General features: G+C 39.3%; 10 protein-coding genes across 16 annotated transcripts; 3 read left to right on the top strand and 7 right to left on the bottom strand.

Annotated features, from left to right (window-relative positions):
- Positions 1-97: 97 nt before the first annotated feature.
- On the bottom strand, positions 98-1,902 carry Prx6a (Peroxiredoxin 6a). Its single transcript, XM_071779044.1, has 5 exons — positions 1,703-1,902; positions 972-1,128; positions 622-842; positions 474-546; positions 98-339 (listed from the first exon to the last, which is right to left on the bottom strand). Exons 1-5 carry the CDS (start codon positions 1,786-1,788, stop codon positions 205-207), a joined length of 672 nt encoding a protein of 223 aa, XP_071635145.1. The 5' UTR covers positions 1,789-1,902; the 3' UTR covers positions 98-204.
- Positions 1,903-2,070: 168 nt separating this feature from the next.
- On the top strand, positions 2,071-5,174 carry Mettl4 (Methyltransferase like 4). 6 transcript variants are annotated; one of them, XR_011732161.1, is made up of 8 exons: positions 2,071-2,355; positions 2,428-2,962; positions 3,077-3,441; positions 3,611-3,785; positions 3,851-4,022; positions 4,098-4,304; positions 4,421-4,873; positions 4,956-5,174. XR_011732161.1 is itself a non-coding variant. In XM_071778936.1 (6 exons), exons 1-5 carry the CDS (start codon positions 2,702-2,704, stop codon positions 4,298-4,300), a joined length of 1,176 nt encoding a protein of 391 aa, XP_071635037.1. In that variant the 5' UTR covers positions 2,071-2,701; the 3' UTR covers positions 4,301-4,304; positions 4,421-4,874. The 6 variants fall into 6 exon arrangements, 1 of the variants encoding a protein (XP_071635037.1); XR_011732163.1 differs by having other exon boundaries at positions 2,071-2,449; positions 2,618-2,962; XR_011732162.1 differs by having other exon boundaries at positions 2,071-2,449; positions 2,591-2,962.
- LOC139813439 (UDP-glucose 4-epimerase) lies at positions 4,336-10,252 on the bottom strand. 2 transcript variants are annotated; one of them, XM_071778958.1, is made up of 9 exons: positions 9,890-10,252; positions 9,759-9,805; positions 9,396-9,476; positions 5,900-6,147; positions 5,641-5,754; positions 5,388-5,564; positions 4,938-5,118; positions 4,575-4,856; positions 4,336-4,497 (listed from the first exon to the last, which is right to left on the bottom strand). In XM_071778958.1, exons 1-9 carry the CDS (start codon positions 9,967-9,969, stop codon positions 4,403-4,405), a joined length of 1,305 nt encoding a protein of 434 aa, XP_071635059.1. In that variant the 5' UTR covers positions 9,970-10,252; the 3' UTR covers positions 4,336-4,402. The 2 variants fall into 2 exon arrangements, with proteins under 2 accessions (XP_071635059.1, XP_071635053.1); XM_071778952.1 differs by lacking the exons at positions 9,396-9,476; positions 9,759-9,805; positions 9,890-10,252 and adding an exon at positions 7,491-7,971.
- LOC139813524 (40-kDa huntingtin-associated protein) lies at positions 8,123-9,414 on the bottom strand. The gene is made up of 5 exons (XM_071779057.1): positions 9,274-9,414; positions 8,999-9,200; positions 8,783-8,911; positions 8,413-8,531; positions 8,123-8,318 (listed from the first exon to the last, which is right to left on the bottom strand). The coding sequence occupies exons 2-5, from the start codon at positions 9,163-9,165 to the stop codon at positions 8,149-8,151; spliced, it is 585 nt and encodes a 194-aa protein (XP_071635158.1). The 5' UTR covers positions 9,166-9,200; positions 9,274-9,414; the 3' UTR covers positions 8,123-8,148.
- A 499-nt stretch (positions 10,253-10,751) lies between the features above and the next one.
- LOC139814051 (toll-interacting protein) lies at positions 10,752-14,496 on the top strand. Its single transcript, XM_071780006.1, has 6 exons — positions 10,752-10,969; positions 11,311-11,481; positions 11,590-11,723; positions 11,802-12,006; positions 12,209-12,376; positions 12,464-14,496. The coding sequence occupies exons 1-6, from the start codon at positions 10,928-10,930 to the stop codon at positions 12,572-12,574; spliced, it is 831 nt and encodes a 276-aa protein (XP_071636107.1). The 5' UTR covers positions 10,752-10,927; the 3' UTR covers positions 12,575-14,496.
- On the bottom strand, positions 13,088-14,873 carry LOC139814069 (uncharacterized). Its single transcript, XM_071780036.1, has 5 exons — positions 14,490-14,873; positions 13,733-13,885; positions 13,533-13,652; positions 13,355-13,428; positions 13,088-13,240 (listed from the first exon to the last, which is right to left on the bottom strand). Exons 1-5 carry the CDS (start codon positions 14,542-14,544, stop codon positions 13,088-13,090), a joined length of 555 nt encoding a protein of 184 aa, XP_071636137.1. The 5' UTR covers positions 14,545-14,873.
- Positions 14,874-14,982: 109 nt separating this feature from the next.
- On the bottom strand, positions 14,983-16,828 carry Scf (Calumenin scf). The gene is made up of 4 exons (XM_071779981.1): positions 16,533-16,828; positions 15,741-16,296; positions 15,546-15,661; positions 14,983-15,421 (listed from the first exon to the last, which is right to left on the bottom strand). Exons 1-4 carry the CDS (start codon positions 16,635-16,637, stop codon positions 15,233-15,235), a joined length of 966 nt encoding a protein of 321 aa, XP_071636082.1. The 5' UTR covers positions 16,638-16,828; the 3' UTR covers positions 14,983-15,232.
- A 550-nt stretch (positions 16,829-17,378) lies between these two features.
- Positions 17,379-18,948, bottom strand: LOC139814062 (COX assembly mitochondrial protein homolog). The gene is made up of 3 exons (XM_071780030.1): positions 18,668-18,948; positions 18,312-18,416; positions 17,379-18,228 (listed from the first exon to the last, which is right to left on the bottom strand). Exons 1-3 carry the CDS (start codon positions 18,723-18,725, stop codon positions 18,017-18,019), a joined length of 375 nt encoding a protein of 124 aa, XP_071636131.1. The 5' UTR covers positions 18,726-18,948; the 3' UTR covers positions 17,379-18,016.
- Positions 18,949-19,329: 381 nt separating this feature from the next.
- On the top strand, positions 19,330-20,989 carry Rpn11 (regulatory particle non-ATPase 11). The gene is made up of 6 exons (XM_071779996.1): positions 19,330-19,539; positions 19,638-19,758; positions 19,836-19,985; positions 20,063-20,326; positions 20,386-20,652; positions 20,762-20,989. The coding sequence occupies exons 2-6, from the start codon at positions 19,666-19,668 to the stop codon at positions 20,921-20,923; spliced, it is 936 nt and encodes a 311-aa protein (XP_071636097.1). The 5' UTR covers positions 19,330-19,539; positions 19,638-19,665; the 3' UTR covers positions 20,924-20,989.
- Positions 20,990-21,990: 1,001 nt separating this feature from the next.
- Nop60b (dyskerin pseudouridine synthase 1 Nop60B) lies at positions 21,991-25,087 on the bottom strand. Its single transcript, XM_071779893.1, has 8 exons — positions 24,930-25,087; positions 24,485-24,609; positions 24,055-24,387; positions 23,266-23,676; positions 23,060-23,180; positions 22,581-22,870; positions 22,260-22,481; positions 21,991-22,186 (listed from the first exon to the last, which is right to left on the bottom strand). The coding sequence occupies exons 1-8, from the start codon at positions 24,937-24,939 to the stop codon at positions 22,109-22,111; spliced, it is 1,590 nt and encodes a 529-aa protein (XP_071635994.1). The 5' UTR covers positions 24,940-25,087; the 3' UTR covers positions 21,991-22,108.
- Positions 25,088-25,186: the final 99 nt, after the last annotated feature.

Raw genomic sequence — 25,186 nt, 5'->3', positions numbered from 1 at the left:
AATCTTATATGATCTTGAAAGTAGAGGAAATTATTTAAATAAAGATGCAGAATGCTGCGTCTTTATTTAGATGGTCGAAAGTAATAAAGAAATACGGTTGATTTTATAAAATAATATTCATATATTTTATGCGAACGAAGCTCCATACGATCTGTGCAGCTTGAACTTTTTTATTAGAATCCTTTTGTACACAGAAATTTTCTTTTACGCATCTATAGGTTGTGGCACAATACGCATATACGTCCTGCCGGAAGGCAACATCACAGTCTTGATACTGTTATAGGAAGCTTTAGCTTCGCTGTCCGACACACTCGGATCGATCATTACGTCGTCCCCCTTCTAAAATATCATATAACGTGTAAAATACATGTAAAAATTAACGCGATATTTAATGCCCGATATTTAATTATAAACAGCGGAAAAATCAATATCTCTGAGAATCTTTAAGTGAATTTTTTTTTTCTCCAACCTACCCTCCAGTCTACAGGAGTCGCCACTTTGTACTTTTGCGTGAGCTGAAGAGATTCAATTACCCTTATTATTTCGCTGCAATTTAAAGAACGAAATTTTAGTGGCTTATACGAACGAGCGATAAGAGACACTTTGCGAAAGGATTCTTACTCGAAATTGCGGCCAGTCGTAGCTGGGTATAAAATTGATAGTCGCATCTTCTTAGCCGGGTCGATTATGAACACAGCTCGAGCCGACATGGGTAATCCAGTCCGGCTGTCGATCTCCGCGGGATCCAACATTCCCAACAATGTGGCAAGCTTCCTGGCTTGATCCTCTATTATCGGATATGGAAATTCTTCGTCCGTCACCTCGGCGTAATTCTTTATATCCTAGAAGAGTGTTTTTTGTTTTAATACCAATATGAATCTATGAGAAAAATTCATTTTAACATTAAATTTGATCAAATTGAAATCTAGCGCCACGTTTAGCTGCAGAAAAAAAATGGATTGTTAGCAAACCTCTATCCATTTACGATGGGAGTCGACAGAATTACAGGACAATGCGATTACTTTCACACCCAATCTCTTGAATTCAGGCATTAGTTTTACAACTCGCGCCAATTCGGTCGTGCATACTGGAGTGAAGTCGTTGGGATGGGAAAATAGGATACCCCACCTGTAATTTGTATTTATTAATTTTTATTAATTATGTATATATATATTTATAAAATATTTTCTCGTGTGCATAGATGGAATTTATATATACAATATATAAATTCCATCTATGCACACGAGAAAATATTTTTAAAAATTTGATACTGTGGTTTTTTTACCCCTCCATATATATATATAAATATATATATATAATCAAAATATGTGTAAATTATACACAAAAGACACTCAAATTCACATTAGTTAGTGTATACATCACGTGACAAATCACAACAAAAATGAACGAGGTATCTCAAGTATTTTTGTTTATAATTATTTCGAGCATATCTAGGGTACATTCCGTTTCACGCACGATGCGCAAAATGCAACATTTACCCTTGTTGCTCATCGAATGTTAATCAAGGATGAATAATGCATTACGCGCATCGTGCGTGAAACGGAGCGCACTCCTAATGTTGGAGGTACGCGATGGCATACATAGCTATTTTTTTAATTACTATCTTTATTTTTTTATCCCACAATCACGTGTTAGCGAAGTCTAACTGGGTCGCGACTAGGTACATTGCAGGATATCTTACGAATCGCCCAGCCACTCGTGATATCTGATCGTGCCCATCTGGGTGTCCGCTGTGAAGTCCGGAAACACCTCGCCGAGTAAAACCATCGTGTCGCGTTTGCAAAATGTGCAACTTTACAATAAAACGATAAAAGTGTATCGCCGATCCCTCCGTTCCACGAGGACGCGTTCATGCAACTGGCAACTGCATCGAACTGATCGAACAGTCACGAACAGGCGCTGCCGCGCTCGGCAATTCTCGGTAACATTCGGCCGCGTTCAGCGACGATTAGTTGCGCGATGCAACGCTAGATGGCGCTCGGCCCGCCACCTACAGTTCAGTTTGGCGCTTTGACCGCTGCACGGCGTGGCGTTGCGATCGACGTAAGATTCTCTTGACTAAATTCCGATTAAGTTAATCGACTGAAGAGGACGATCTCGATTAAGCTGCAATTTAGTTAATCGGAATTTAGTCAGGGTAATCTTCACTCTGAAGTTTGCCGTTCAAACTTCAATTTATTTAATCGGAGTTGGGGTCATCTTCACGCCCTGAAGTTTGTCATTTGAGTTCGCGCAGGCGCGAAATGTGCTGAGGTCGCTGATAAAGGGGTGTGATTGTGTTGTGTGATAAGTGTGATAAGGAGCACGAGCGTCGAGCGATGCCGGCAAATGGCGGTTGTTATCAGTTGTTATAGCGACCACAGTAATGTCGAAGAATTGAATTTGCATGCAAATTGCACATTACAGGCTTTTCGAATCAACCTAGCAGGTCTGGCACGTGCAATTTATATGAAAATAAAAAGTGAAATATGTATATATTCATGTTCGCAGCATTAAACATGTATATATGTATATATTCATAATCACGTAGCTTATTTTCTAATTGGATTGATGATTGTGCATCAAACAGATTGATATAATAGTAAATTGAATGTAGAACATATCATAAGGATCTGTGACAAGTATTGACAGTATTGTATATGTGTATGTGTGTGTGTCACATTGATCTCCAAAGCCAAATATGAGCATTCTTCATGTCAGCGAGGAAGGCTGGATCATATCTCACTTGCAGTATCTCAATGAGATATACAAGAAAGTCCAAAACGAAAATGGATTTTGCGCTTTAGGCTTTAACAAAATGATATTCGAGATCAATTCTCAATACTTGAGGCAAAATCAGATAGTTCAGACTGTCCAGGAGTCCCAGGACAGTACCACGATGCTTAACAATAGAAAAAAGAGGAAGCGTTCGCAGCGATTGCCGCAGAAAGACTTGGAGGAAGTAAGTAGGTTCAGAAACATATAACATTCATGCCTTAGGTTATTTTAAAATATCAGCCAAAACAAGAATTTATGTTTTGTTTCATGTAGTATCTCAAAATTATTCTCACGACAGGTTGATCGCGTTAAACAAGCATTCGGCGCAATGATGTCTGCTGCGAGAGACAAAGATCTCTTTTGCCGGAATAACTCCTTCGATAACAATGAGGTAGCACGTTTGGCATCCATGAAATTCTATCAAGATACTTATTCCGTCAAAGATGAGAACCTGTATGGATCCAACGATACTAATGATGCTATAATATCCAAGGCTCACGATAAGAAATATGTGTTTCCAAGAAAATGCACATTTTATTGCTACGACGTAAGAGATATGGAAAAGAAGATAGAACTGGGCAACCAGTATGACTTCATACTGCTGGATCCACCTTGGTGGAACAAGTCAATCAGAAGGAAGAAAATGAAGTGCGCAGAGGCCAGGTAATTTCGCTGCGATTTGCTATAAATTAACAAATAGACAATATTTTAATAGAGAAAAGAGTTTAGAGAGAATACAATTGATCTATAAATTCAACTTATTCTTAACTATTGTAAATATGTCATTAATTGCGTGAGATATTTGAAGAAATGATTGTATATTCTTTTATAGTTACAAAATGATGTACAATGAGGAATTAATCAAGATACCAATAAGAAAACTGTTACATTCAAATGGTATTGTAGCTGTATGGTGTACCAATTCGTCCAATCATTTGAATAGTATCTTCAACGAAATATTTCCATCTTGGGGTATTACTTATAGAGCTAAGTGGTATTGGCTCAAGGTAGGCAATGTCTCAATAATGTTGGGAATGCAATGCAATAAGTTAGATAACAACTGCCACTCTAGGTGACACAAGCAGGTGATACAATATGTAATTTTAACTCAGCGCCTGGCAAGCAACCTTATGAATTACTGATACTAGGATCTGCATTGGAAAACGACAAAGTGAATATCCCTGATGGCAGACTGATGATCAGCATACCTAGTGCGGTACATTCTCACAAACCACCTCTCACAAGTACGAGTAAATTTAAACGAGAAATATATTCCGTAAAATATACAATTACAATAAAAGATTTGTTCGCGTCTTTAGAAATCATAAAGGAATATCTCCCGGACGACCCAAAGTGTCTAGAAATTTTTGCAAGGTACTTGTTGCCAGGATGGACGAGTTGGGGTCTAGAAATCTTAAAGTTTCAACATTTATCGCTCTATGAAATTCTGGATGAATGTAAGAAAGATGAAAGTGACGCCGACGACATAAAAAGCGAGAATGAGAGTAAAGAGCAACCGTAAAAATGTAAGAGATAGATCTGTGATTCATAAATATGTAAATTATAAAAACGCGTATCGATTCTTTATTATAAATTATTTGCATAATTTCCTCGATACAATTTTTTACGATGTATTGTTCAGGTGTTCAGTAGTTCCGTTCTTTATTGAAGTTCGGTATCCGTATGGATTCATCGTTTGCCACCTCCAGAAGTCCTGACCTGTATTCGACGTCTCACCGTTAGACACGATTGTTTGAGATTGTTCAGACCCCGCGTTTAAGGGTCACGTTACTTACACATTTGCTCCACAGTGTACTTCGCTGTCCAGCCCAATTCTTTTTTCGCCAAATCCGTGTTAGCGTACATGGACACAATGTCGCCCTCTCTTCTCTCTTTTATAACGTACGGCACGGTAGTACCAGAGGCTTTCTCGAATGTTTTTATTAATTGCAACACAGTCACGCCATTGCCGGTGCCCAAGTTATAAATCTTTAGCCTGAGGTGTTGTTTGTGCAGAGCATTTAATGCCGCCACGTGACCGGCAGCCAAATCCATAACGTGAATGTAATCGCGGACGCCTGGAAAGGTATAAACCGTGAGTATAGAAGCAGTAACGAAAATATGTAAAGCGTTTATTATTTGATATTCTCATCTGTTACCTGTGCCGTCATCCGTAGGATAATCACCACCGAATATGATCAACTCCGGCTTGTGCCTCAAAGCGACCTGAGCGATATACGGCATCAGGTTTGTGAATGGTTTTGTCGGATCCTCCCCGATCAATCCCGATCGATGAGCACCAACCGGATTAAAGTATCTTAGAGATACGATGTTCCAACTCTGTTAAAACAAAAGAAATCTTCAATAAAAACTAGAAGAAATAGTACAAACTAGAATGCAATAAGTGATATACGATTTCTTTCCGAAGGAGAAAACGAAAAATAAAAAAATTGGCCTTTTATTCTTAAATCTAAAGTGTATATTTGTACTATGGAGTAATATTTGTACGAGCGTATAAACACCATATTATTTACGCAAGTAAAATTTTAATCGTTATTCGTACGAAGCTAGAGTTTTGCGTAAATTCGAAATTTTCTATATACACGAACCTTTTCAGCTCTGGATATATCCTTGAGCATTTCCTCGATAAAGTACTTCGTTCGGCCATACACATTGGTGATATTGCCGGTTTCGTGTTCCTCCGTGATAGGCAGTTCTGTAGGCTCGCCGTAAACCGTGCAAGAGCTACTGAATACAAGCTGAAAGCAGCCAGCCGCTTTCATCACCTGCAAATAAGAGGACACATCGGAATTGTAGAAATGATGACCGGGGAAGCGTATACGCTTTGTAATATAATCTTACCTCAAGCAGATTAATAGCTCCTATTATGTTGTTTCGATAGTAATGAAGCGGAACCTGCATCGATTCGCCAACGGCTTTAATAGCCGCGAAATGTATCACGCAATCTATTTTGTGCTGAAAGTGACAAATTACTCTTTTCACGAGTCCGGAAAAAACTGCTTTGTAACTCTTTCAATATTACACGCCGTATAATATATATATAATGAAATGATAATGATAAATGGAATGTATAATCTGAAATCATTAGCGAACGTAATACCTGGTTAAATACGGTCTCGAGCTTCTCTCTGTCGAGCAGATCGCAGTTGTAAAACGTGACTTTTTTCCCCGTTATTTGCTCGACCCTTTTGAGCGCCGCGGACTCGCCGTCGGTTTCTGTCACGCTGTTTGCAAAGTTATCTATAGCCACCACATCGTAACCGCACTCCAGGAGCTCGACGATGCAGTGGCTGCCGATGTAACCGGCGCCTCCGGTTACGAAAATGGTCCTCCAGTCTCCCATCTCGACTGGACGAGAGAATTCAATTTTTTTATTTACGGATCGTTTGTCGAGATTCTTCCTCGTACGTCGTACGAAAAAAACGGATATACGTTCAATTGAATTGAAACAATTATTGTAGAATATCATAAAGAATTTGTTTTAAAAATCTGTGCTATAATATAAATTGACAACGGGTTTTTTTTCCAAGAACCAAAATTTGTTTATGAAATTTCCTTATAATAGAAGAATCTCTTCATTATAGAAACGATAATACAACTGATAATCATATCGCAGTATCTGTTTATTATTAGTACGAATTCTATTTATTAGTATTTTTAACATATCAATCTCCTCAACGAAGAACGAATCTCTGGAGTAAATAAACTCTCAATTCAAGTTCTAGATGCACACGGGTCAGAATTTTATCGACGCGGGGACGCACACTCGCAAACCGAAGAGTGCAGGTGCCTAGGGCATTCACCTTCGTTCAAGTGAGCAAAGAGAGTTCAAGGTCGCCGAAACACGTGGTAAATTAACGTAGCGGGGACGCGAAGTGTTAGCACCTCGAAGTTAAAAAGGAAGAACGCATTATACGCGGCGAGTATATGGAAAAAGAAAAACAAATTTTATATATACATAACGATTTATATAAATTAATTTGAAATTAAGATTTAATTTAAAAATTGAGAATTTAAATATTTAAACTTTAAATATCTCGAAAATTATATGATTCTAGAATTCAAACAATATAATAATCGCGAGTATATAAAATCATATTTTCGAGCATAATCGTAATGTGTCTGTGTGTTCAGGAATTTTTCCAATTCATTAAATTTACGACCTAACTCGCGTGAAGTCATACTTAACGGTATTCGAAATTACACGGTCACCAGACGCTTATTTGATCTTTAGCAGTGTATATTCAAGTGCATTAAAAAAAAATTCTAGATTTGTATTTGTGTAAAAAACCATTTTCTTTATATATTGTAATATCCACTATTTAAATAAATTTAACTGAAGTTTTTCAACGGAAATCTATCGTAAATAAACCAAGACTACCTTAATCTACGCATGTACTGATTAATCACCGTTTCATTTGGAATGTGTTCTTGCAACGGCAACGACTCGAATACGAGAGTCTCTACGAACCTTGACCTTTAGAGAAATCAATCGGCATCCTTGGAACCGATTTTTCTCATTAGATCACGAGAGATTGTTCGCGCTCGAAGAGGCTTCCTGTCATTCTAGTCTATATAATGAAGCTGACGCATTGCTCCAGCGGATTTTTAATTGCGATATACGCAATTCGCTTTTGTTGCAAGATTAGGAGACTTAAGAATATCATGTAACGGAACGAAGAGATCGTTACCTCGGTCCAGGATTAAGTAAGACAATTCAGTGAGGAACGCAAACGACTTTGATCCGAAGGACTCTGAGGCACTTTCGCACGATAACTGACACCGACTGCGACTCTGCCTTGCTCTGCCTTGAATAGTAGCCGTAGAGAAGCGAAGGACTTCAGTATATCGTGGGACGCGCGAGACATCCCCTCCTCCGCGATGCCATACCGGCACGCACACTATGCCCTTCCTGCCAGCCTTGTCTTGCTCCACTCCAGCCGTCCGTTCTACGATTCTCGTCTAAAGAGTTCCTCCTCCTCCTTTCACATCGAGAAGCGTGACGAGTTTGCCATCGTCTCACGTGAATTCGCCGCTTGCAACACGACCGTTACTGGATTAGTAAAAGCAGGGAGCTCATCCTCAGCGCCTCGATTGAGCAACAGCTCAGCCTTTGGCCGCAGGAACCTGTTTCGAGGCGACTAATAACGTAATCGCGCGAAACGAAAGAAAAACAACACCATGCCGAGGGGCATCCCTCACTCGTCCGTCGAGGAATGTACCCCGATTTTCGATTTCGATGGACCGCACGGCGCGACGTGAAATCGCGAGGAGTGTCCTACGGCGGGGGAGACAATCGGGAGAAAAATATCATACGCCCAGCTCATTACACACGGCATTATTGTATATTTACTGCGTCGATACTACTTGTATCAATTTATGCAACAGTTCCTTCTGCTCTGTATCGAAGTAAGGATATAGTTCGTTTTCGAGCTCCAACACCGCTTGATGATCGTGAGATTGGCACGCTAATACTAGGGATTGCAGTAATAATAATTCGTCCTCGCTCATATTGAGACCTGCAAGAAAGAGGCATTCGTTTCAATAACTTGGAATATATTTGTTACGGAAGAACCAGAATTATCTCTGTACAATTGAAAACTTGATTTATACCGTTGTTCACATTTTCTTCCGCCCACGCGTACTTTTCGAGGACTTGGGCGAGAGATGGGGTCAATCTCTGAGGTGATGGCTGAAGAATGAGCAGTAGAAGTACTCGCGTCACTTCGCACCTAATTATAAATTTCATGATATATATTTTTTATTATATTAAAAATGTATTGTTGTAGAGAAAGGTATTATGTATTAACTGCAATTTAATATAGCAATGAATTTTACAAATGATTATAATCACGGAGCCAATCACAGAACGAAGCGAATTTTTTATTTACAAGCTAACAACTGATTGTTTTCGCTATTGATTTTTCGGAGTATTAATTTGTCTCGTACAGCTAATTATTATATCTTTGTGATAAGGTAATACCTATGTAAGATAGCATTATAGTTTCCTCTAGCACCAGCCACAACACAAGCTTCTACAAATTCTACAAATTCATTGAGTATTTGTAACGCAGCGACGTAATCTCCTGTAAGGATAAAATTATCTGAAACACTGCATATTCCAAATTGATTGAAAAGGATAATTGTAAAAATATAAATTAATCATGAGTACAAAGATGAGAACGGATCAAGTACTGACCCTGTCTTATATGGAAAGACACTAAGGTATTGATAGCTTTTGACGTAGGAAAGATATCGATTGCTTTGCGCAACTGTTGAATACCGGCGGGACCTGGGCCTAGCGCTAACGCCAACTCTACTGATAAACCAGCAGAAATTGTGTTGAATCCTGGTTGATTGCTGCATCTAGCCATAGAATGGCCAAAGCAACTCACAGCCGCCTGCAACGGGAGCTATATTTAGTCCTTTCCTTTTACTTCCTTTTTATTACAAATTCATATTGCACCCAGAGACCTGTATGTTCTCTTGGCCTATAGAGGGACATCCTATGTCGTTATCTTTTTTCTCAGCTATAAGGAATTGCCTTCCAGCCTTCACCAGAAGATTTATTTCCGAGGAGGCATTTTCCAATGTGCCCTGGCATCTAGCGGCTGCCAACCAGCACAAACCTGCATATTGCCACAATTCTTTCTGTTCGCATTCGGTAGCTAAGGCACCTAAAAAAGAAATCGGATATCTTTATTTATTTATTCTTTGTTTTCCAAGTATAATTAAGAGTTAAATTATTACATAGGACTAACTATATGTAAGCTGTGATTAATTCTATGAAAAAGGTGGAGAAAAAAATAGATAAAATTGTAAAACAGTCATATGCTCCAGTATTAAAATAATAGTAGTAGTAGTAATCAAGAAACATACAAAAAATGAAATTAGTCAGTCAACCTTCCGAGAGGCTTGTATTAATCTTTTATCTAATTGATATTAAATTGAACACTCACTAAATTGATCGCATGCCTCCGCGACATTTGGCTTCCTCAGAAATCGCCTAAGGGATCAGAAGGGGATCAAAGCAATGAGGAAGAGAATCGTCGTTGAGTAAAAATTGAGCGCTTTAACTTAAAAGATTTACTTTTTCAATTTGTTCGAGATATTGTGAAACCTCGTTAGAAAGTCCGCGGCCTCCCCGATTCCCTGATTGACGTGGGCCATCCTTTTTTTCAAACTAAAAATTGTGAAAAATTACGTGTGATGCCTGTCACGTTTGACAGTTTCGCCTCCGTAGCGACTCGAGCACGCCTGTCACGCCATAACGCCCGTCGGAAAATTATTTATTATTCCGTTCACATTTTCCGTAAATACGTCACGATAAAAAAACGTACGACGTAAAGTAAACAAACCCGAATCCTCGTGTCGAGGATTGCAGAACGCTGCATTACCGACGGTACTCCAATTAAGTACCCATTTACGTCACAAATGTAGGAGACAACTGAGATGGATGTCAAACGTGCGACGGCGAGGACGGCGAACTTCGCAGAGTCGATGGTAGGAGCCATGGGAGGGTTGAGCGGAAGGGAGAGAGGGTAAAGTGCGCCATATTGGGCGCGTTCAGCAGACCAAGCCGCTGAATAGCAGTCGAACGTGATTGGCTCCTACTTTTAGAACCAACCAATCAACGCGGAGTGTTGATAAGACGAACTCAACAGTTGTGTCTGCTGAACGCGGCCACATATCTGCCGTCTCTTTCTTTTCCGAGCGGCTCCCCTAAAGAGCACATATGATAATTTCAATAATTGCAAATTTTAACAACGTAATTAAAAAAATAAATGTTTTATAGTAAAAATATTGTTATAATAGTAGTTTAATTATTTTATATAATATATTATAATATATTATTTATTTAAAATCTAAAAAAAATATGGGTCTTTAGTGCGCCACATTGTTGTCACGGGCGAGGACCAATCGCTCGTCCAACCACGTCCTATGCGCATCAGCAGTCGATTGCAGTCGATCGGTAAACAGCCGGGAGCGATGCACGCTCGCGTGATTTGACGTATTTGACAAGTTTAGAGCGCGGATCTCGGGAGGACCCACTGCATGCGGAACGTTGATCGTGATATCCTTTCCTCTAGGGAATAGTATCCTTTTTTTTTTATATTTTCACCACACCATGGACACGGACAGGCCTTTACATGAGGAGTGGAAAAAACGGGTATGTAGGCTGGGTCCGCTCGTCGGACGCGATAATAATCGGAGAAGCCTTACGAATATTCCGTAATCCCGTTTGTTGGGGACACCTGGATGAATCGAATGAGTCCGCATGTTTTTCTGCGCGGCAAACGCGGCGGAGAATGCATCTCGGGCGTGTTGATGACTTCTCAATATCTAATTGACACGTTTAATAATTCTGCAACGTTGCTATGAGTCATTCAATGAGGAGTTTATCTCTTTCTTAAATCGAGATCTTTCTCATTTAAATTGTACAGTAATGCTTTTAACTACATGCTATATTTACTATTGTCAAATTATTAAATCCAAATTTGATGTAATCAGGCGTTTGTGGGACCACTGCCGGACAGTTTTCTGAGAATAGAAGAACGCAACGTGCAGTTGCAGCAGGAGGCGGCGGATCAACAAGCCGCTCTGGCTCTCCAACAGCAGATGCAAAGTATGCCGGTGACTCACGATCCTCGAGTGGGTAGACTTAGCATAACAATCTCTCAGGTAATTGTTTTTCCATAAGCGTGACGTATCCAGCGTTGTTCGAGTCAAATGAACCAACGACCCGACAATTTGCACCTTCTCGCGCTACAACAGGCTGTCCTTTTCCAGGCCAAATTAGTGAAAAATTATGGAATGACGAGGATGGACCCTTACGCGAGGATACGAGTGGGACACTCGGTGTTTGAGACGCATACAGACTCTAACGGTGGAAAAAATCCACATTGGAATAAAGTAATTCAATGGTGAGAATTCATATCTCGTTGAGATAAATAGGCAGATACGTAGGCACAGGTGTTATTATGACACATTTATTATTGCAGCAACCTTCCACCTGGAGTTACCCAGATATACATAGAAATTTATGACGAGTGTTCCTTTGTGATGGACGAACTGATTGCGTGGGGCCACATAGAGATTCCACCGCAGGTTATTCAGAAGGGAGAGACCCACGAGGATTGGTACATGCTCAGTGGGAAGCAGGGAGATAATCAGGAGGGCATGATCAATTTAGTTTTCAGTTACACGGTAAAAACAAAGATTGCACTATTTTCTTCTATGTTATATTTATATCATTAATTTACAATATTTATAATATCTCAAGAAAGCAGACTATTGTGAACTAAATAGCTATGAAATTCAGGATACAATTGCGCACATTAATATTTTCTTCAAGTATTACGTTCGAGTTTTATCTTTTCTTTTTCACATTGGAATGTGTTTGCAATAGACCAAGTATCATCCGTACACGGGTTCTTCTTCGATAATGATGGTCCCTTCTGCAACAATGTTCGGCACGTCGTACGCCCCGGTAAATGTTTATGCGACACCTCCGCCTATTGCTGCACCAGCGGTCGCACCCAGCTCTTTACCAAATGCTGAGGTCGAGTTGAAACAGGTACTTAATATATATCCCGTCTACGATTCTAGTCCGACGTTCTTTTTGTTATGTACACGTAACTGTTATGCTGTATACTTTTTACAGATCGCCGAAATGTTTCCAAATGTTGACAAGGAAGTTATCAAATCAGTATATGATGCCAATCACGGCAAGAAAGACATTACAATTAATTCGTTGCTTCAGATGTGCGAATAAGTCCTAATTTTCTACGCAGCTAGAATGCCATACGTAACTTTATCGTATCCTTCGTTAATGAACTTTTTTTTTCTTTGGAATGTAAGATGATGTACGAAAATCTAATTTGTAATACTTCCATACGTAATAATATATATTAAGGTCGAACATTCTTTGAATATGTAAAATGACGAAATATTTCTCTTCTGAAGAAACATATTACATTTTAATTGAGTATAACATTGAATTATTCTTACAATTAGTCAATTTTGTTATATGTTATTGTTATTTCAGAGTTTATATTATCTTTTTCTCTCATATTTCCATATACATGAGTGTTTATTTATTCAATTGCGTTATATATTACATGATTTACTGGTCTCTATATATAATTTAAATACATATTGCGCGTTCTACAAAATTGTAAAAAGATATACGCTTGATTAATAGTTGCACACATAAATTGTAATAAATATCAAATATATATAATTTGTACAATTATTCATATCGAAGAAATAGAATAAGCCGAAAGTGTCAGGGAATTACGAAAATTTTATACATGAACAGCGAAACGACTGTAGCTACAGAAATAATTAACAGTGAATTTGTATTTCTTACTGTTGAGTTGCAGGGCATAGAGTTGTTTTTAGATTTACAGGCACACACTTCGATATTATATCCTTCAGTCTAGAAGTATATTCCAAAAATATTATAATTATATCTGTTTGTTTATCAAGTGCTAAGATATAATTATACAATCGTAAAGAAAAATACGAATTACAAATCGCTTATGATACATACGTATTGAACGTAACAGCCTGATGTAACCGGCAATACTTCTGTGACTTTTCCACGAAAATAACTGACATTTATAACTACAAATATAATATTTACATTTATTTATATCCGCTAAATCCTATAAATGCTCCGACTATAAAATCTGAGTCAATTTCATTTTGTTACTGTAGAATATATTTACCTGCGCCATTGTACATGTATGTAAACTTTACACAAACGCTACCATCATCCATCTGTTTCATGCGATTTTCTTTAATTTCATTATTTTTCCACATATCAGTTAAATTTGGCTTCGTAGCCTCTGGAAAATATTATGAAGGAATACCGCTTAAACAGAATTGAATTTATAACTGAGAACGAACATGAACGTTGCACACTTACGAAAAAGCAATGGTTCTATACACGGAGTGTGTTTAAATGGTTTATCACCATCATCATCATCATCATCAGGGTCACCGCAGTCTATCTCACCTTCTGAAATTGATGGCCCTGGCCATGTGAAATGAAAGCAATGTGGCCCTTCGATACCTGTCGCTATATACAAAAATAATAGGGTCTAATTAAGAACAAAAAGATTATAAACAATTGATAAATTGTGAAGCGTCGAACGAAAGCAACCGAATATAAATTAAATAAGGAACTGTATTAAGTAGTTATGCATCATTTCTTTGTATATATTAAGTCTCATAGAATTTTCAACACAATAAATATATATATATATATATATATATATATATATATATATATCGCGTTTTAGCTCGAAAAATTATTTTTCTGACTAAGTTTATAAGTCAAATTTATCCCCCGTATTTTTATATATAATTTATATGTCTAATGTGTATGTAATTATATATATATACACACAACACTTATATGAATACGAATTGTCTCAATGCTCTACATGTGCATATGTACGCGGATAGGTGTTTCCCGCGATCTATTCTCATATCGGTTGAATATCGAACGAAATGCTGGCGGTGGCTTAATGTTTTCTGACCGGCTGCTCCAACGAGCGAGTCTTAAACGAAAATGTATCGCTAATATCGACGGCCTGTTATTTGGTATACTTATATTCTTACGATATTTATACGGTATTATCGAGGCACATAATGTTATAAAGAGAAATAAATATACTTACCTAAAAACACGTACGTGAAAACCGTTAACAATACAGCCAAGTAAATCCCTTTCATTTTTGCATGTTTGAGAGCTGACTCGCGCGACGATATTTTAGATATTACTCACGTTGCTGCGAGATTAGAAGCTTATCTGATAAAATCGATCACAATCGTATAATGACAGTGTCTTTTATATATAGGGCAATCGTTATCAATATACAGCGTGATTGTATAAAGGAACATAACGGTATAAAAATTAATTAATCGCATTGATTTAACTGCTTACATGAAAAAAAATCAGTCGTTTTGTTAAGTTTTGCTTTTTGTGAATTATACGCGCTATTTGTGTACTCCTGTCTTGGACGTTTTTGGTTATTAATACTCTTTACATTTTGCCTCGAACGGATTTAGTCGGAATTGACTCGCTGCGACCGCGTTCTATTTATATATTATACCGATTAAGAAGGGTTATTTCGCAAAATATCGGAATAAAATAATGGAGAGTCAATACAATGACAATATAAAAAATTTATTGTAACAACAGCTAATCGAGCTTCACAATTTTTGGCAGTTATAGCATTTCATGCATTCCTTCTATCTACTGTATCAATTATGTGAATACCCACTGATATATAACACATCTATTTATTAAGGCAAGTAGATAAATATTATTCTTCGTAGATAAACTAGATCTTAAGTAGCTTTAAGTATTATAAGTAATTTGTTCGTTAGTAATTTCTTTTTCTTATGAGATTGCACCTCGTTAAAACTCATCGTGCCTCGCTAACGCCTCTCCGAAGTCCGTCGCCTGAGATCCGACGAAGATGTCGTATTTCTCCAAAATCTCGTTCTTCGTCAGCTTGTGATCCGCATCGGTGTCCGCTTCGTAAATCAAGTGCCTCGACTCCGCCTCGGCGTGATCAAATTCCGCGGGAATAATCCACGTTTTTACCTGTTTCAAATTGGAACAGATCAGTTTAATTGCACCGAGTAGTTCTTGTAGTTCTTCGGTACATATATCTTTAGTGCACATTTTTATTTCGTACCGACGAATGATACAAGAAGTTATCAATTACCTCGTCAGCGTTCAAGAATCCATCCCCATCTTTATCTCTGTACGAGGAGAATTGTTCCTTTTCGTTCTTCACCCATTCCGGCTCCTCTTCACCTTCCTCGCCCCTGTACAGGTCGCCTGTGAATAAATCAAAGATTGAAGAACTGCTCATTGAACTGCCTTTTAGAGTAACAAAAAATAGATGATTCCCGGTTACCAATGTATTCCGCGAGAGATATCTTCCCATCTTCATCCTTATCGATATCCTCCATCGTTTCCAGCACTATCACGTCCTTCATGTGCTCCGCGTCTTCCGCGTGAAGGAAGGCGGTGAATTCCTCCTTGGTCAGAGCGTCATCGCCGTCCAGATCCGCTGTGGTCCACCTTCTGCGATCCCTCTTATACATCTGAGCGTACGAGAACGAGTCGTCCGCTTTGTCGCTCTCCTGCTCCTCCATGTCGCCGTAAACCATGTCCTTGTATTCCGTCCAAGACAGTTTCTCCTTTCCCATTGGATTGTGAGATCTCCACTGACGCTCCACGTCGTCCTTGATGTAACGTTGCTGCGTGTACATTATCCAATCTTTAAGCTCCTCCTGCGTCACGTAGCCGTCGCTATCCTTGTCTATCTTGTCAACAATTATCCCTAGCCGCCTTGTGCTCTCCTCGGGTGTAAGCTGATCGAACGTCTTGGCCTCTTCCCCGAGAAAGGCTTCATGATCGTAGGCCGGATTATGTTGGGAATGGACATAGTGATCTTTGCTGCTTGCATCCTAGAACATAATACACATTAATTGTAATGACTCTTCAAATTGCTATATTTTCTCTTATTTCCTACAACTTTAACTATGATAGAAGCGGTGCAAATTTCACAAATCCACTTTTCTGTCATTAAAAAAAAATTTTTTTTTTCACTGACAGGACTAAACTTTTATTTAATCAATTACAGAATTATAGAATAATAGAATATAGGTGGACAATAATTAAAAGAGCTCTCGGTTTCTCTAACCTTGTTCAAAACACGATGCTCGCCGTCCGGGATCGCCTGCTTCGGGATCGCCGTCGCCAGGATGGAGGAACCGATCAGGATCTGGAGGAACATGAGCGCTAGCATTCCACCGTGGTGGCACCGTGGGGCGAAGAAAAAAAAAGGAGAGGGAACGAGAAAGAGAGGAAAAGGGAAGAGATCGTCGACCGATGAATTTACGAAGCGTCTCTCACGCACTGGAATGGAGGAACGACAGATGACTAGATGAGGTCTCCTCCTTCCACGGCCTTTCGCGGCTCTTCCACATCAGCAAAGAGCGGAGTCAGCGGAGAGACCATACGCGGCGCACCCCCACTTCCCGATTCCGCGCCTTGTTCATGGGACGACGCCGCCCGGCCGCCCGCCGACCGCCGACGAGATGCGCGATGCGCCCCCCCGGCCTCCCGCGGACGAGGAACGCACGCCGGACGCACGGCGGCCGGCGTTTGCTCCCACCCCGAGAAACGAATCCGCAGCCTCCACGTGGACCGGAGATAACGCGATAACGGATGAAATTCTATTACGGGAGCCTGGCGCTCATTAAACGAAAGGCGTTCCCTCTCTTTCTTATTTTAGATCTCTCAATCTTGGGATGCGTTCTTTAAATTTGGCTTGCAAAGCATATATCTCGCCGCTGGATTTGTGCCTTGATCGAATTCAGATTGACTTCATCGATTAATTCGATCGGCAGAATTGTCCATGGTAAAATTTATAAATTGTACAATTCGTTCGGTTAGGTTTCGCTCTCCCTTCTCGCGTGTCAGACGACAAAGATAAAATACTGCTAATATTAGGGATGTTACTCGATAAGTCAATCAAGTCAAAACAGATATTATAAAAATTTATATGTGATAATTTGAGTCTGTTACAATATCCGAGGAGTAAGCGACTTAAGCAGGAGCTAAGATTGGAAAACTGCGAGATTATTCTGGGAATTAAATCTCATTCTGGGTGGCACTGCAGACTTTTTTTAAATAGACTTTTATTCGAAACGACAGTCTGTGCTACAGCCGAATGTCTGTATTCTCACCTCTCCTTTTCAATTTATTCTACTGTAGATCTCCGTCGTCTTCAAAGTACCATGCCTTACAGTTAGATATGTTTGTATTGTGCATTTATTGAGGCCAAACAATTCGTTCTTATCGCGATGCTTCGATGGCACGTACGTAGAACGTTACTTTACATTGCCACGCAGCGAATACAAGTAATATAAAGAAGCGATACTTTTGAAAAACCGAAATATAGGAGTTTACCATATAGACATTCAACTACAACTCGAGGTGAATCAACGCAACTTTAACTTCCAACCAGTCCATATCTGACTTTCCGGCGTTGCCGAAGCAATTTATGCGACAGCCTGAAAAACTACCGGAAAAATTGTCGGTGACACCAATCACAGATGTTAACACTTAAACAGCTAAGCTGAAAAGACACGTCTCGGCGTTGTCCATTCATTATTCGTATGTTCACATTGAACCCTCCATTCTAGTGTTTTTCCGCTTCTTGGAAATTCCAGTCCTTCTAAATTCACTCCTCTCGTCCAGATACTGTTCCGTGCACTCTTTAATAAAGTCCTGATTGTAGTACCACTTCTCCATGCACGCCTTCATCCTGTCGTTTTCCCCCCTACATCTTACAACGTGCAGCAGGCCGGATTTGAGGCAGCAGTCGTGGAAGTCTGTGGAAGAGAGGATCACGTTAGCTACATTCCACTCCTCATGAATCAACTGACAACTGGGGTGATTGTAATACCGGTAATACCTTTGACTTCGTTGACGCACTTTTCAGATTTGGTTCTCTCTCGCATCAACTTGGGTACCAGCACGTCTTTCTCCACCTTCCTTAAACTTCTGTCGTTGGGGTCGCCTGAAATAAATACACGAGATACTCGGATTCTCTCTCTCTCTCTTAGAAAAACCTGATCGCGAAACCTCAGCGAACACGCGAATCGCTGAACGAGCAACAAGGAACGTAGACTCCAATAATCACCCGGTCGCGCTCGACTCCGCCGGGATTAAAAAATATAACCTCTACTATCGACAATATCCTCGGTACTCTGGGCCAGCGACAAAAATTGACGCTACCGTGCGCGGGAAATGCGGAAATAGAAAGTTTACCCAGTCCTTTCGGCCCCCCGCCGAGTTTATGCGAGAGCACCGAGAAATCCTCCTTCATGTTTTCGTTGCTTTCGGAGCAGATGCAAACGTATTTTGGTTTTTGCACAGTATTCGGGTATTGCAACACGAAGATACGAAGGATTCTTCCCACTACTTAACCATCACACGTGCGTCGGACCACGTGATTGTCATGACAGACTCGTGCCTTGAACAGATGGAACAACACTTTCGTTTATGTTTATAAAATGTCTTTTATAATCTGCATTGACATAAAATGATGTGGATATAAAATATAAATATATATATATATATATATATATATATATATATATATATATATATGTAGGTATAGGTAATCTACATTTTAAGAGGAGTTTTTAAGAATAAGAATCGACATATGTATTTCCCGACGGCAATAAGATGTAAAACGTGCAAACTACAATTTTATTGGATATAAAAAATGGTTATTACGTTAGGTATCTTTATTTTATATTTGACATGATTTTTTACATTATATATTGTATGTTATATACAATAACATATTCAAACGGAAATAGAGAGTCAAGGGAATTTATGAATATTTATTCATATTCATTAGTATAAAATACTTATTCATGTAGAGATGATTCATATAGTGTTCTTCCACCATGCAACCAGCCAAGCCAACCAGCAGGCTGCGCTCGTGATTGTGCACATTTTGAAGCTTGTCAGCGGTGACTCCGAGGGAGGAACGTTCACTCGGTCTATCGCGACAACGAGGAAATTCTCTCGCTGAGGACGAGTAACCGTAACAACAACTCGTACTCCGGTCCTAATAAGTGTCGCGCGACACTTTTGCACCGCGAATCGCCAAGGAATAACCCGAAATCCATGTAGCGTTCTTTTCCTAACCTCTAAACGTCCGTCTTGTACGAGAACGTCCCGTATCTCCGACGGTTTCACGCTATAATTGTCTCTCAAATATTTGCAGAGCGTAGAACTCGAGTAACGCAGTCAGGATGGACAGGCTGTTACGATTAGGCGGTGGGATGCCAGGCCTAAATCAGGGGCCACCACCCTCTGACGCTCCTGTTGTGGATACAGCGGAACAGGTATCTGTCAAAATTTCCTCGTGCTTTTCTTCACGTTGTCTCTTTCGTGTTGTCTTATTCTTTCCTCGTCCCTACAGGTGTACATATCGTCCTTGGCCCTCCTGAAAATGCTTAAGCACGGCCGTGCTGGAGTACCGATGGAAGTGATGGGTCTGATGCTGGGTGAATTTGTTGACGACTATACCGTTCGTGTTATCGATGTTTTCGCTATGCCGCAAACGGGAACGGTAAATGTTAAAATACAAGCGAGAAGATTGATAAAGTACATTTATACAATAACGTTTGTTTTCTTCTGTTTTCTCAGGGCGTCAGCGTAGAAGCGGTGGATCCAGTGTTCCAGGCAAAGATGTTGGACATGCTAAAACAGACCGGTCGACCGGAAATGGTAGTAGGCTGGTACCATTCTCATCCTGGATTCGGCTGCTGGCTATCCGGAGTGGATATCAATACTCAACAGTCCTTCGAGGCTCTTAGCGAAAGAGCGGTAGCCGTTGTCATCGATCCCATACAATCAGTGAAAGGAAAAGTTGTTATCGATGCATTTAGACTAATCAATCCGAACATGATGGTGAGTATATCTGGTAGCAATTGTACCCGCCGATTGTGACCTCATCGTACCGATTGCAGGTTTTGGGACAAGAACCGAGACAAACGACGTCGAATTTAGGCCACCTACAGAAACCATCCGTTCAAGCGTTGATACACGGATTGAATCGGCATTATTACAGTATTAGTATTAATTATCGCAAAAACGAACTGGAGCAGAAGATGCTGCTCAATCTACATAAGAAAACATGGATGGACGGTCTTACCCTTGCCGAATATTCGGAGCACAGTCGGCTCAATGAGAATATCGTTTCCGAGATGCTTGAACTCGCGAAGAATTATAACAAGGTGAAACATTGCGCGACAATTGAAAAACTTGATGTGTACTATTTGTATGGTATATAGGCGCACTGGATATCTTGAATATTGTAATAATGACAGAGTTTTGTGTTTGTAGGCCTTGGAGGAGGAGGAAAAAATGACACCCGAACAATTAGCGATAAAAAATGTGGGCAAGCAGGATCCAAAACGGCATCTGGAAGAGAAGGTCGATACACTAATGGCTACAAATATTGTTCAGTGCTTGGGAGCTATGCTCGATACAGTTGTATTCAAATAACTGTTTTCTGATACGTCATTCGCAATATGGTATTTAAAGGAAATATACAGCTTTTTAAAATAGAAATATGAGATTTTGTATTCCCGATGTGCACGTAATCAAGTACAACACGATTTAATATGTGCGCGTTAGCCGTCACGTTTTTCTTAGGGGGGGGGGGAAATGTTATTTTTTACGAATTTGGTATAATTATCAAATTGAATATTAAACGTAAATTATGTACGTGGATGTTCAACAAAAAATAAGGTACGCAATAGATATTGCTGATACCTGGAATGAATATAATACAGTAATAAAGATTGTACGAGAAATTGTCTTCGAGTCTACCTGATAATAGAAATTTTAATATTTCAAACTGCACTTTTTCTGTACGAGAAATAAAGAGGGGACCCTTGTGCAGAGCAACTGGGCAACTGCTATGTGTATCCCCCCCCCTCCCATAAAGTGATTAGTGGTCCTCCAAGGCTTGGGCGTTTAGGCTAACAACCTGCCACGTTAAAAATTATTGTTAAGAAACTTGAAGGAAACTTCATCAATATTACTAAAGTTCGAGGCCATGGCTCGATTTCAAACTTCAGTTTGATATTGATGATGATGATAGACAGAATAGACATTTATAATCAATTTTTATTTCACATTTTTTGTTTCACTGCATCAGCACTCGCGTCTTCTTCTCTTTCTTTTCTTGCCAATGGTCACGTTATTTTTTTCCGTCTACATTCTTGAAAATATAATAAATTATTATTGATACTCAGACATCTGTGTGCGATTATAATCTAGATCAAATTATATGCATGATTTATGTAGGTTCATATATCGATTATCGTGGAGAAAAACCAAAATGCATATAAATAGGTATACATGATTCCTTTACGATAAAAAAAATAAAAAAAATATATGTACAATAAATTCTTTCAACTTAATCTTAAGAAAAATCAGAATACAAATTAGAGAATACTAGTTTAAACTCTAAACTTTAGACTTGTACATTCGCATCTGAGAAGATTTATATGAAGAATAACGTAAGAGAAACATCAGAAACTGTAAAAGAAAGAATCTCGCAGATATTTTGTATTTGTTTATGTTCTCGGAATAAAACTGTTTATTGTATAATATACAAAATTGTCTTAATATAATCTAGAAATAATATAATTCAATAAAAAAATTCAATAAGTTTTTATAAATCTAACTCGAGGTAGGTTCTTGATCTTTGTCCTTCTTCTTCTTCTTCTTTTTCTTTTTCTCTTCTTTTCCTGCGGATTCCTATAACACGTAAATGCAATAATGTATAATAATCTCTGATTGTACATCTAATTATTAGGACCAATTCAATTACCCCACTGACAGCTTCTTCCACTGCAGTGGCAGGTTCTTCCATTGCAGTGGCAGCTTCTTCGCCTTCCGTGTCATGTTTCTCCTTCTTTTTCTTTTTCTCTTTTTTCTTCTTTTTATCTTTCGGTGATGTTTCTGAATTATCCGCTGTTTTTTCTACTACCATACTCGCGTCTTCTTCTCTTTTCCTTTTTTTGCCAATGGTTATGTCACCATTCTTTTCCGTCTACATTTATTGAAAATATAAATACATATAATCTTTCATATATATAATATATTTATAAAAAATAAAATATTAGAAATGACATTAGAATAATCGACTTGCCGTTGTTGATGCTGTTGTTAATGCTGCTGCGGATGTCGTTGGTGATGCCGTTGTCGTTGACAATTCGGCATAGTCTTTGTAACCATGTAACCATTCAGCAGGTGTGTTTTCATTAGGTTTTCCATGTTTATCTAACATCCCTTCAACTATCATACGTTTCTTTTGCGATGCTTTGGGTCCCAAGCCCCACTTCCTCGGATACGAATCTCTCTCCATGATAACTCTTTTAAGTTTCGCAACTACTCCATGATCACAGGTAGCCATGGTTGTAGAAGACATCAAAGCTATGGCTGATATATATACATATATATACATATAAGATAAGTATTGTTTGAAGACTACAAGATAAAGTCAAATATTTTAAAGATAAATATAAAAATGATATTTTGGGCATTCAGTTAAATATCTTTGAGTAAATAATACGTGAAAAGCTAACAATTACGACACATATCTCACTGTTATTTCGAAAATATACTTACCAAGTGCCACGGCTTCGCCCTTAGTAGTCACTATTACAATTTCCTTATTACACTCTATATCTTGGTCATACATCAAAACGCCCGGCAGCATTATTTTAGCTCCGTAACAAATTGCATTCACCTAATAAATTCGATATAATGCTGTTAAACAACAGTATTCAATTTCCTTTATTATCAGCGCAAAAAGCAACGAGTCAAATACATACGGCGCTGTCCTTTATGATGATTCTTTTGTGACCCACTAGCAAAGATTCCAGCGGCTTTATAACTCTTCTTAGATACGATTCGTCCCCGTGATTTTCATACATCCACTGGGCGTCGAGAATATCATGCATGGTAACCATACCATCCTTTTCGGCCTGAACGCCGGAACGACTTCTTCGAAGTTCTTGCATGTGACAACCGGTACCTAAGAAGAGCCCGAGATGGACACACATAGTTCTAATATAGGAGCCAGCTTCACAGCTAACGCGGAATACTCCCATATTGCGTTCCTGGTCGTAATCAAGGAACCAACTGTCGTAAACTGTCCTAACGCGGAGTTGTCTTTTGACCGCTGATATCAGCGGCGGCCTTTGAAATAGAGCACCGCGCAATTTTTCCAATGCTTGTTTCACCTAAATCATCGCATTAGTGTGGCATCAATATATGAAATACTGTATATAAGATTGACACACATAACGATGACACCACATTTGGATAACAAAGAATAAATAAATATCAACATTTTCGCCGAGAGGAATTTTATGCTTAATAAAAACTTTTGAGTTTTGCACATTTTGTACCTATGGGCGTAAAATAACTCAATGATAGAGTGATCACCTATCAAACGAAAGACTCGGATTCAATTCCCAGCCCTATAACTCAACTATGTAAATGTAATTATTATTATTAATATTATACTATATTTATTTATATAAGTAGTTCTATGTTACAACGATTTATTCAAATAAATATTTATTTATTCTGCGTTACCCATAATTACGTATATTTACCTTCTGTATACTTTCCGGGGCGGAATGAAGCTTAAACACAGCAACGTATTCCTTCCCGGCGGACTGCTGGGACTTGGCCAGTCTCGTCGCCTTGTCTATGCAGACTATCAGGACCCCCGACACCTTGGGATCCAACGTGCCGGAGTGACCGGTCTTCTCTACCTTCAGGATCTTCTTTATCCAAGCCACTACCTCGTGCGACGAGGGATTGCACGGCTTGTCCAAATTGATGCAACCTGACTTTATATACTCGGACAAGCTACGATGTAGCGGTGTAGAGCCGCTTGACAACGGGGTATAGTGATTCGTGCGTGTACACATCTTGTCAACATTCTGCAATAGACATAGTAAGAAATTTATCTCTCAATTTCATCAGTTATCAGCAATCACGTGTCGCAAACGCGTCTTGCGCAAAGATTTAAAATACCACCTTAAACAGCAATGGCCAGTTTTCACACTTGAGCTTCACCTCCATTTTGGAGGGTTCGATCTCGCACTTCGCTTCCAACTGCAGCTCGCCAATCGTCTTCTTCTTATCCTTCTTCTTACTTTTTTCTGCAAGAAATTTAGGAGATATAACCTAATTTGCTCCAACTTAACCCCTATTAAATAAATAAAGCAGGCTAAATTTATCGGATTATATTCATCGAGGCGAGCGTAGCGAGCAACGTTGCTCGATTTATTCGTTTGCGCCGATAATTTAAACAGTACTATCATCGTAGGCGACCGACGCTGCGCCGGACACGTGTCCGTCATTAGATTGCTGCAAGACGGAGTTTGATAACAGAAACGACGCAATCCGGAGTAATGTAGCGAGGAGTAATATATCGAAGCGATCCCCCGAAAGAACATTCGTGCGAGAGCGATCTACTCACCTTGCTCCATTTTGAAGTTTGCTAAAACACGTGCAATTCAAACGCCGAATGCCACGAAGCGTACGAGAACTCCGTGAAGACAACGTGGAGCGGTAAAATGCCAGCATCTACGACGCAGCATAACCTCCCCTGGTGTGCATGCGTATGCGTGCGTGCACTGTTTAATTACGTCACGTGTAACCAATCGCAGCCGAGAAAGGTAGCGTTTTTACAAAATTTTCATTGGGTGATTCCAGTATAATCCTTCACCGAATGGC

This window comes from Temnothorax longispinosus, chromosome 1 (assembly GCF_030848805.1).
Source record: "Temnothorax longispinosus isolate EJ_2023e chromosome 1, Tlon_JGU_v1, whole genome shotgun sequence".
Lineage (NCBI taxonomy): Eukaryota > Metazoa > Arthropoda > Insecta > Hymenoptera > Formicidae > Temnothorax > Temnothorax longispinosus.
This window is presented reverse-complemented; position numbering and strand designations above follow the sequence as displayed.

Excerpts from the sequence above, each read along its gene's own strand:
- Scf (XM_071779981.1), bottom strand. The coding sequence starts at position 16,637 with ATGCTAGCGCTCATGTTCCTCCAGATCCTGATCGGTTCCTCCATCCTG. Across the intron at positions 16,297-16,532 it reads AGCATCGTGTTTTGAACAAG|GATGCAAGCAGCAAAGATCA; the intron begins GTTAGAGAAACC and ends ATTATGTTCTAG. Across the intron at positions 15,422-15,545 it reads GATTCTTGAACGCTGACGAG|GTAAAAACGTGGATTATTCC; the intron begins GTAATTGATAAC and ends AATTTGAAACAG.
- LOC139813524 (XM_071779057.1), bottom strand. The coding sequence starts at position 9,165 with ATGCAGCAATCAACCAGGATTCAACACAATTTCTGCTGGTTTATCAGT. Across the intron at positions 8,912-8,998 it reads GTCTTTCCATATAAGACAGG|TGTTTCAGATAATTTTATCC; the intron begins GTCAGTACTTGA and ends TGGAATATGCAG. Across the intron at positions 8,532-8,782 it reads TATAATGCTATCTTACATAG|GTGCGAAGTGACGCGAGTAC; the intron begins GTATTACCTTAT and ends ATTTATAATTAG.
- LOC139813439 (XM_071778958.1), bottom strand. The coding sequence starts at position 9,969 with ATGGCCCACGTCAATCAGGGAATCGGGGAGGCCGCGGACTTTCTAACG. Across the intron at positions 5,755-5,899 it reads TCGAGACCGTATTTAACCAG|CACAAAATAGATTGCGTGAT; the intron begins GTATTACGTTCG and ends TGTCACTTTCAG. Across the intron at positions 4,498-4,574 it reads GTACACTGTGGAGCAAATGT|GTCAGGACTTCTGGAGGTGG; the intron begins GTAAGTAACGTG and ends CGTCGAATACAG.
- Prx6a (XM_071779044.1), bottom strand. The coding sequence starts at position 1,788 with ATGGTTTTACTCGGCGAGGTGTTTCCGGACTTCACAGCGGACACCCAG. Across the intron at positions 1,129-1,702 it reads CACGAGTGGCTGGGCGATTC|GTGGGGTATCCTATTTTCCC; the intron begins GTAAGATATCCT and ends TACAAATTACAG. Across the intron at positions 843-971 it reads CCCATCGTAAATGGATAGAG|GATATAAAGAATTACGCCGA; the intron begins GTTTGCTAACAA and ends ACACTCTTCTAG.
- Mettl4 (XM_071778936.1), top strand. The coding sequence starts at position 2,702 with ATGAGCATTCTTCATGTCAGCGAGGAAGGCTGGATCATATCTCACTTG. Across the intron at positions 3,442-3,610 it reads ATGAAGTGCGCAGAGGCCAG|TTACAAAATGATGTACAATG; the intron begins GTAATTTCGCTG and ends ATTCTTTTATAG. Across the intron at positions 4,023-4,097 it reads TCACAAACCACCTCTCACAA|AAATCATAAAGGAATATCTC; the intron begins GTACGAGTAAAT and ends TCGCGTCTTTAG.
- Rpn11 (XM_071779996.1), top strand. The coding sequence starts at position 19,666 with ATGGACAGGCTGTTACGATTAGGCGGTGGGATGCCAGGCCTAAATCAG. Across the intron at positions 19,759-19,835 it reads TTGTGGATACAGCGGAACAG|GTGTACATATCGTCCTTGGC; the intron begins GTATCTGTCAAA and ends TCGTCCCTACAG. Across the intron at positions 20,327-20,385 it reads TAATCAATCCGAACATGATG|GTTTTGGGACAAGAACCGAG; the intron begins GTGAGTATATCT and ends TACCGATTGCAG.
- LOC139814062 (XM_071780030.1), bottom strand. The coding sequence starts at position 18,725 with ATGAAGGAGGATTTCTCGGTGCTCTCGCATAAACTCGGCGGGGGGCCG. Across the intron at positions 18,417-18,667 it reads CGGGGGGCCGAAAGGACTGG|GCGACCCCAACGACAGAAGT; the intron begins GTAAACTTTCTA and ends TATTTATTTCAG. Across the intron at positions 18,229-18,311 it reads GTGCGTCAACGAAGTCAAAG|ACTTCCACGACTGCTGCCTC; the intron begins GTATTACCGGTA and ends TCTCTTCCACAG.
- LOC139814069 (XM_071780036.1), bottom strand. The coding sequence starts at position 14,544 with ATGAAAGGGATTTACTTGGCTGTATTGTTAACGGTTTTCACGTACGTG. Across the intron at positions 13,886-14,489 it reads TTTCACGTACGTGTTTTTAG|CGACAGGTATCGAAGGGCCA; the intron begins GTAAGTATATTT and ends TTTTGTATATAG. Across the intron at positions 13,241-13,354 it reads CAGGCTGTTACGTTCAATAC|ACTGAAGGATATAATATCGA; the intron begins GTATGTATCATA and ends ATATACTTCTAG.
- Nop60b (XM_071779893.1), bottom strand. Across the intron at positions 22,871-23,059 it reads GGGCGAAGCCGTGGCACTTG|CCATAGCTTTGATGTCTTCT; the intron begins GTAAGTATATTT and ends TATATATATCAG. Across the intron at positions 22,482-22,580 it reads TAACAACAGCATCAACAACG|ACGGAAAAGAATGGTGACAT; the intron begins GCAAGTCGATTA and ends CAATAAATGTAG.
- LOC139814051 (XM_071780006.1), top strand. The coding sequence starts at position 10,928 with ATGGACACGGACAGGCCTTTACATGAGGAGTGGAAAAAACGG. Across the intron at positions 10,970-11,310 it reads ATGAGGAGTGGAAAAAACGG|GCGTTTGTGGGACCACTGCC; the intron begins GTATGTAGGCTG and ends TGATGTAATCAG. Across the intron at positions 11,724-11,801 it reads TGGAATAAAGTAATTCAATG|CAACCTTCCACCTGGAGTTA; the intron begins GTGAGAATTCAT and ends TTATTATTGCAG.